Source organism: Microcebus murinus, chromosome 12 (genome assembly GCF_040939455.1).
Source record: "Microcebus murinus isolate Inina chromosome 12, M.murinus_Inina_mat1.0, whole genome shotgun sequence".
NCBI lineage: Eukaryota > Metazoa > Chordata > Mammalia > Primates > Cheirogaleidae > Microcebus > Microcebus murinus.
In genome coordinates, this window is record NC_134115.1 from 59,026,496 (window position 1) to 59,035,043 (window position 8,548).

Genomic DNA, 8,548 nt, shown 5'->3' on the forward strand with positions numbered 1-8,548 from the left:
AGCAGTATTAAAACCTTTTGTCCCCTGAATGTTTAATAACACACATCTCTGAAGCTGGTTAAGCCTAGAATATCTTAAGGTGGTAACTCTTTGATAATTTCTCAATTTCTTCTTAGGCAGTTGGTATTTTTAGGTTGTCTATCTCTTTCATGATTAACTGGGTCATTTATTTTTCTTGAGAATGTATTTTTTTCTCTAAGATTTTCACATTTATTTCTGAACATGAAACAAAAATATTCTTATAAAATTTCTAATTTTCTCGGCAACAGCGGTTTGTACCAGCTTAGAGCCTGGTGGTGCCTGTGGACTAGGACCTCTGGGGAAGAGATGAAGGGCAGGCTGGATGGGAGAGCCTACCTCCTGCCTCTACCGCCACTCGGCCTCAGCCTCACGCCTGCTTCAACCAAAACAGACGCACTTTGTATTTGGAGTTTTAGCTTAAAGATTTCACTGGGGATTAGGTCACTAGAATAAAAGCCTGAAACACCACTGACCCAGAACTGGGACTTTAAAATAATACATTTGTATGTATGATTAAGTATGATACAATAATAGTCCTGCCTTCCCTTGCCCCCAAAAGAGAGTTTTGTTCCTAGAGGAAGCAGTGATGTAGTTTCTGACTCAACATTCACACCAGAATAATGTCATCTGCAATATAAAAGCATATGGCTGCCATTCCTCAAGGAAGGAAGAGTAGAGGACAGCCTCACAGAGGGTAGGCTCGTCCGAGCGTCTCTCTACACCAGACTGATCTCAACTATCCTGGGGAAATAGAGTTAATTCAGCATCATCGTTATTATCAGCAAGGTGTTTCCAGAAATATCAATTTTTTCCACTGCTGAAATCAAATAGATGATGCTATAGACACGGTTTAGTATTAAACCCAAACTGTCAGTTGGGTAAGGTGGATGGTTGGATGATTTGGGCACAGGTGGAAGTACTGGGGCTGTTTATGCTGGAATGAGAAACTTGGGAGATTAGGAGAACCAGCTTCATATATCAGAAGGGAAGAGAGAAGACATAGTTTACAAAGAGGCACAAAGCTGAATTGGAACCAGAGGGTAGAAGCTACTGGAGATAGGCATATGTTAGCACACTTCAAGGAAGAATTTGCTAGTAGGGCGGAATGAAACAGGAGACCCTGGAAGTGTTGTCTCTCCGTCACTGGAGGTGTCCCAGCAGATGCTGGATGGCTGGGGTCAGGAGTATGAAGAGAAACTCCACACATTATGTAGATAGGGGTGGACAAGGAGACCTATGAAGCCTCTTCTAGCAACACTGCTTGGCTCTGTAAATGTCTGAAGTTGGCTTTTATGGCCACTAGATGTCACAACTGTGTACTCACAGTAGCAAGATGATTTCCATTCTAGTGCAAGCAGAATTCAGGAACGCAGACTAACGCAAGAAAGTGAAATTTTATCAGCAAAAAATGCATCCTTATCTTATGCAATTGATTCTTAACAAATATAAGAAAATTTAAATATCGCTTGAAGCAAACATGTCCAAGATCTGTTCTCAAAATCAGATTCATTTTCTAAATTTTCTTTTAAATCTTCTGATAATCTCAGAATTTGATATAACTTGCCCTAAAACTGCTTATTTTCTATTTTTTCTTTTTGTTTATTTTTATAGAATACACTCAAGGAGGCAATCTTTCCTTTTTAAAAAGTATGGTCTCTATTTTATTTTTCAGGGGACAGTTTTTTGTCAGTCCTTAAGGAATCAGCTCCTTACATGAGTTTTGGCGGAGGTCCTGGGGCAGCACCTGCAGGCCTAAATTGGGGTGGGACGCTCAGTTCTTGTCGGCCTCACTAGATCCATTCCTCTACCTTGCTGTGAACAGCACAATGCACACAGTCACGTGGCTTCACGTGCAGCTTAGGAAGCACATGGGCCTTGAAGACACTCACTTCAGAAATGTCCCTGACAGCTGTGGCCATAAAACTGCTTCTTTTCATCCAATACCTACCTCTGATCCTCTCATCTGTCTTCTGTGTCTATTGTTAGAGACAGAGACTGTGTCTTGTTCTTTTATACATGATATATACCACTGTGCAGCATTTGTAATACTACTATTAATACTACTAATACCATGTTTCCCTGAAAATAAGACAGGGTCTTATATTTATTTTTCCTCAAGAAGACACCCTAGGGCTTACTTTCAGGGGATGTGTTATTTTCCCCTCAAAGCCTCAGCTTGCAGCACGCACAGGATGGCCAGGACCTGACGGGGGAGCCGACCTTGTTGGTGGGGCTGCCCGCACCTTTCCGGTCACCTCTGGGATAGTAGCTGTCACGATGGGGCAAATGAGAAGGGCCACTTGTCTTCTTTACCGCTCCACGATGAAACGCATGGGTTGTGCAGATACACTGCATAGCCACGCCCATCACTTGGTCTTATTTTTAGGGTAGGTCTTATATTGTGCAAATGCTTAGAAATCCTGCTAGGGCTTATTTTATGGGTAGGTCTTATTTTCGGGGAAACACGGTACCTTACATTTCCATTGTCCTTCTGATTTACAAAGCACTTATTTATAGCATCTTATTTAGTGAATATAAAATTGAGTGATTAGGTTTTCATATATGAAGAAATAGACTGAAAGGTTAAGCAATCTGCCCAGGCTCATAGGTAAAAAAAATGCTTCCCAATTTTTGTTGTGTTAAACCATGGTGGCTCTGGAAATATTACAGACTTTTATACCGTGTTGGATGTTCACAGTGGACCTTGGCATAAAAAAGACTCTGAGCATACCTGGAGTATAGAATCTGTCAAAATGTAGCCATAAGTCTTCAAATGTATTTAGCTCCTATCTAGCTATTTCTATCTATCTATATATCTTTTTCTTTCCAGAACATGAGTTAGTATCTATCAGAATACTAGCATTTCTGTTGGGAAATGCTATTAGTAATGAAAGTCAAATTTAAGTTCTAGTTTCTTTCTTGAATTAATTTAACTTTGTTTCAAAATTTGCAGTGCAGTAAGAAAAAAATAGGCTCAATATGTCACAACTAAAAAGATTCTCATTTATCAAAATAGATGATTCCTACCCAAAAGCTCTCTATATGTAGAACTTGCCCTTTGTCTCTTCTCAGCCCTTCAGGCAAACTGACTTTAATAACAGAAGCCCCCCTGACAGTTCCCACTCCCTCTGTGTTCCTCTAATTGCCTTGACGGATCCAACAGGCTAGAGAACTTGCTGTGAGAACCTCCTCACTTGCCTGTGCTAGCTCCAGAGCTTAGACACAGGAAGGGCCACTCAGCTTGCTCTCGTGGCTGCTGTCTTGTGAGGTTTCTTCGTATGCTCAGAATGTCTTCATCACAGGCAATTAGAAGACTTCTTAAGCCTTGCATCTATTGAAACTTTCAGACATGTGAACCAAACTCAGGAGATATCATCTGAAGAGTTAACATTCCCTGAAGATGGACTTAAGAGTGAGAGACCATTCTGGTTAACTTGACTTGGTTTTCTTTTTTTTTTTTGAGACAGAGTCTCGCTTTGTTGTCCAGGCTAGAGTGAGTGCCATGGCGTCAGCCTAGCTCACAGCAACCTCAAACTCCTGGGCTCGAGCGATCCTTCTGCCTCAGCCTCCCAAGTAGCTGGGACTACAGGCATGCGCCACCATGCCCGGCTAATTTTTTTTTATATATATATATATATATCAGTTGGCCAATTAATTTCTTTCTATTTATAGTAGAGACGGGGTCTCGCTCTTGCTCAGGCTGGTTTTGAACTCCTGACCTTGAGCAATCCGCCCGCCTCGGCCTCCCAAGAGCTAGGATTACAGGCGTGAGCCACCGCGCCCGGCCTTGACTTGGTTTTTGAATGGCAGATGACCTGATTGTGATTCTTTCCTTCCACGTGGGTGGTGACCACAGAGGACACCTCCACCATCACTGCATGAAGCGTTTAGGACTCACGAGGTTTATCACAGAGGCCTTCACATCCTTGTTCCTCAGGCTATAGATGATGGGGTTGAGCATGGGAATCACCAACCCATAGAAGAGGGGGATGAGTATATCTGAAAGATCCTGTTTTTCAGCCCCTAAGGAGTCCTTAGATTTGGGCTTCCCATACATGAAGATGATGGTCCCGTAGAAGATGATCACCACAGTGAGGTGGGCAGAGCAGGTGGAGAAGGCCTTTCTCCTCCCCTCAGCTGAGGAGATCCTCAGGATGGTGGCAATGATGAAGACATAGGAAAAAGAGATGAATAGCACTGGGACCCCCAGAAAGATCACATTTGACACTGCCATGCTGATCATATTGACAGAGATGTCAGCACAGGCCAACTTAAGGACAGCTAGGATCTCACAGGTGATGTGGTTGATGACGTTGTCCCCACAGAAGGGCAGCTGAATTGTCAAGAATGTCTGTACCACAGAAGCAGCACCACCAATAGCCCAAGAGCTGATGGCCATGGACACATAGGCAGCCTTGCACATGACCACAGAGTACCTAAGGGGGTTGCAGATGGCCACGTAGCGATCAAATGCCATCATGCCCAGGAGCAGGCACTCTGTTCCTGCCGTGGCATAGGAGAGTGCCATCTGCACGGCACAGGCTGAGAAGGAGATGGTTTCCCTGGGGGTCAACAGACCGTCCAGGACCAGAGGGGCTGAGATGCTTGTGTAGCAGATGTCCAGGAAGGAGAGGTTCCCCAGGAAGAAGTACATGGGCGTGTGTAGGCGGGAGTCGAGGATGGCCACCAGGATGAGGACCCCGTTGCCAAGCAGGACCACCAGGTACATCAACAGAATGAGCACAAAGAATGTCTTCTCCAGCTTTGGGTGGGCAGAGAGTCCCATGAGAATGAACCCCAGCACCGGCGAGGACTGATTGGCTTGTTCCATATGCTATCCCTTCTGTCATCAGCAAAGTACAATCAGCACATCAGGCTTTCTTGGGAAGAGTCCCAGGCATCCAGGATGTGGCCAAGTCTCTGCTGCATGATAGGAGAATATAGGTGTGTAAGAGAAAAAGGAAAGAAGTGGTAGGGGGTTTCGTGGCATTTCCTGTGTAATCCTACTCCCCTTCCCACACCCCTCAAGGCAGCACAGGAAGGTGCTCCTGTTCGCTCAGTGCAGGCTCACCCACCCTGGACGCCCCACCACGAGCTTCTGTTCCAGCCTGTCTCCCATTCCTCCCAGTGTCTCTTCCACCCCCTCAAGAAAATGAAAAGGCAAATGTTACAGTCAGTGCCACAAACCAGATTCAACAGTGACAAGGAGATGCTGCAGTTGCAGAGGCCACGGAAAGTGACTTTTGTCAGGGAAGCCGCAACACCCCCTCCCACCAGATAAATGCACGCACAGAGAGGCATCTACACGTGAATAATGTCGTGTGGGCATGGGTGACGCAAAGGTCTGAAAGCCTTAGTGCCTGGCACGTAACAGCTGCTGAATCCATTTGTTCAATTGGGTGAAATGAACGGCGCACTCTGAGACCAGCCGATGGACCCACACTTGCCTGTGTGACGCCTACTCTGTGAAGCTGGAGCAAGTCCCCTCCCCTCCCAGGCCTCAGTTTCCCCATGTGCACCACAAGAAGGCTGAAGAAGTTCTTCCCAGGACATCCCAACTCTGAAGACTGCCTTGTACTGTCCTCCGAGGCAGGGAGCAGTTCTTTGTAAAGATGACTGCCCACTCTTGTGGGTGTGAGGAGTGATTGTGCGCGTGTGTGCGTGCACGCGCATGCGCATGTTTATTAAGGCGATCAGAATGCTTGGCTGCCCATCCAGGAACCTTCAACAGGAAGCAGGGCTGTGTCAGGTTTGTGGAGGACTCAGGATGGAAGCAGAGAAAGAGTTCTGGCACCTGCAGCCCCACGAGAGGAAGGAGGCAGGAGGGAGGTGGGAGGAGCCGGGGAGAGCACAGGGAGGAGGGAAGCTTGTACCTTGGTGGCTGCATCCTGCAGGTGTGGGGCCTCGGCTTGTCCCCGCGACCTGGCTTGGCTTATGGTCTCCGCCCTACCAGCGTCTGGAGCCAGCAGGCAGCTGAGACAGAGCAGGCAGCGCGGTGGAACAGAGTCCCGAACATTCGCATGCAGCTTTTCTGGAGAGCAATTTGCCTAGAAAAATGAAAAATCTGAAAACCTTGCCTACCCGTCGCCTCAGCAATGCTCCCTTAGGAAACATTCTGAAAAAACACTGAGAGAGGAGGGCCAGCATCTCTCATCATTCATCACAGCCATTTGTGGGTGAAAATAGGAAACAATATAATTGTCTACCTATAAATGTCTAAGTAATTTATGACATTTCATATAATGGAAAATTAGAGCTTAAAGTCATGTTTATAATTTTTTACAAGATAAATTTTACAGTATAATGATAAATTACAGGGCAAAATCTAAGTTGTGCACACTGTTATGATCTCGATTAGGTAAAGAATATGTGTGTATAAAAAATGACTGGAAAGAAATCATAAAATCAGCAGGGGCAGGGCATTCCTCTGGGTACTGCTTCAGTTTTTCCCAAATTTTCTCTCACTACAGAGTTATTTTGCATTCAGGAAAGTATCTCTGATGTATGAGGGGAGTGTGAGGAAATGGGAGGAAGTAGCCTCAGGGCCGGCATCACAGAGGCAGGTGCGGGTGCAGCCTCGCCCATCTCCCGCCTCCCCCTGAGCCCGCCCGGTTCTCTTTGAGCCTCTTCCTCACCTGCAGAGTGGGGATGGCATCCCTGCCAGCCGCCTCCTGAGCTTCGTGAAAGGACAGAGCAGCAAGGACAGGGCAGGGACCTGGGTATGGGGCCCCCTGGAGGGCACAGGGGACTGCCCCGGCCTCCCCCACCCATGCTCCTCTCAGCTCCAGCAGCAGGACCAGGGGCAGCTGGAAGGTTTCTGGGAGCTTAGGCAGGGCAGTGGGAAAGCACATCTTAGGGAAAGGCTCTGCAGAGGCCACCGCCACTGTCCCTGTCCAGCCCAGCGCTCCCTAGCTGTGTTCTGCTTTGTGGCCACTTCTCTGAGTCTCCTTCTCACTGAGCCCTGGGTCAGACCAGTCTCTGGCCAGAGATAGACCCCAACACTCCCCTGCCTGGTTGCCTTTACCTTGAAGACGGTCTTTCTTCTTTTTCTTCCTATATCTTGTGGGAGCTCTAGGCTCTGGGGGGTGTCTCTCTCATTTCCTTCCTCCCTTCATTCCTGCCAGCTGAGAGCTCAGCTATAGACTCTTCATGTAGAGGACCTGGCATCCCAGTCTGAGGCCTGGACGTCCCAAGGGTGGATTTTTCCCAGGAGCTGAAGGGAGTCCTCCGGCAGCACTGTGGACTCTACAGAGTCCCTGACTCCCTTGTTACTCCAGCAGGGACCCTGCCAATCCCACAAGCAATTTAAGGTTTGAAACGTCACATGTGCATGGGGCGCAGGCCCTACACATCCCTGGAGGCTTTTTTTCTTGCCTTGCTATAGCAGTGGGTTCCTCCAATTCAATGCTAAATGAAAAGTGGCAGTAGCAAACATCCTTACCTTGTTCCCATCTCAGAGAAAATGATTTCGCTATTTTCACTATTTAGTATATTTGCTGTGGCTTTTTATAAAAAACTTATGTTCTGTGAAGAATGTTCCCTTTTGCTCTTGATTGGCTAAAACTATTTATTATGAAAACACACTGAAATCCACATATAAGTTGAGAACATGAATATTTGCCTTTCTGTCCTTGGTTTATTTAACTTAACATAATGGCCTCCTGTTCCATCCATGTTGCTGCAAATGACAGGATCCCACTCTTTTTTATGGCTGAATTAAATGGCTGTGGCTAAAAAGTGGATCTCAGGAGATAGATAGTAGAAAAGTGGTTATAAGAGGCCAGGAAGGGTTGGGGGCAGGTGGGAATGAAGGGTAAAAAAAGAATATAAATGTATGTATTACCACTGAGCCACATACTTAAAAATGGTAAAGATGGTAAATTACATATGCATATTTCACCTCAATTTTAAAAATACATTGAATTTGTTTTCTAATTGTTAATTAACTTCTTGGATTTGGCTGTCTTTATCGCTCCCAAGACTTGGGAAGTTTTCATCTATTATTAAGTTTTCTATGATTTTCCTATCTCTTCTCCTTCTGGAATTCCTATAATGTGAATATTTATTCATTTAATGCTGTCCCATAAGTCTTGTAGGTTTTCATCATTCTTTTAAATTCTTTTTTCTTTTGGTCTGACTGCATTATTTTAAAACACCTGTCTTCAAATTCAGAAATATTTTTCTGTTGTTGAAGCTCTTGATTATATTTTTATTTTGTTCATTAAATTCTTCAGCTCCAAGATTTCTGTTTGGTTCTTTTGTATGATCTCTATCTTTTTGTTGAATTTCTCATTGTGATCATGAATTCCTAATTTTCTTGAATTATCTATCTATATTCTCTTATATCTCACTGAGGTTTCTTAGAATCATTATTTTGAATTCCTTTTCAGGGACTTTGTTTTCCTTGAGTTCTGTTACTGGAGAATTATTGCATTCTTTTGGAAGTATCATGTTTCCTTATTTTTTCGTGTTTCCCTTGCCCCAATATTGATATCTGTGCATCTGGTGAAACAGTCATTTTCCTCCA

The 8,548-nt window shown here is 45.1% G+C and overlaps 1 protein-coding gene across 1 annotated transcript; it reads right to left on the bottom strand.

Annotated features, from left to right (window-relative positions):
* Positions 1–3,867: 3,867 nt before the first annotated feature.
* LOC105874391 (olfactory receptor 2S2-like) lies at positions 3,868–4,902 on the bottom strand. Its single transcript, XM_012770185.1, has one exon. The coding sequence runs from the start codon at positions 4,850–4,852 to the stop codon at positions 3,893–3,895; it is 960 nt and encodes a 319-aa protein (XP_012625639.1). The 5' UTR covers positions 4,853–4,902; the 3' UTR covers positions 3,868–3,892.
* Positions 4,903–8,548: the final 3,646 nt, after the last annotated feature.

Bases quoted from the DNA above. Each gene is read 5' to 3' on its own strand.
- LOC105874391 (XM_012770185.1), bottom strand. From the start codon at position 4,852: ATGGAACAAGCCAATCAGTCCTCGCCGGTGCTGGGGTTCATTCTCATG.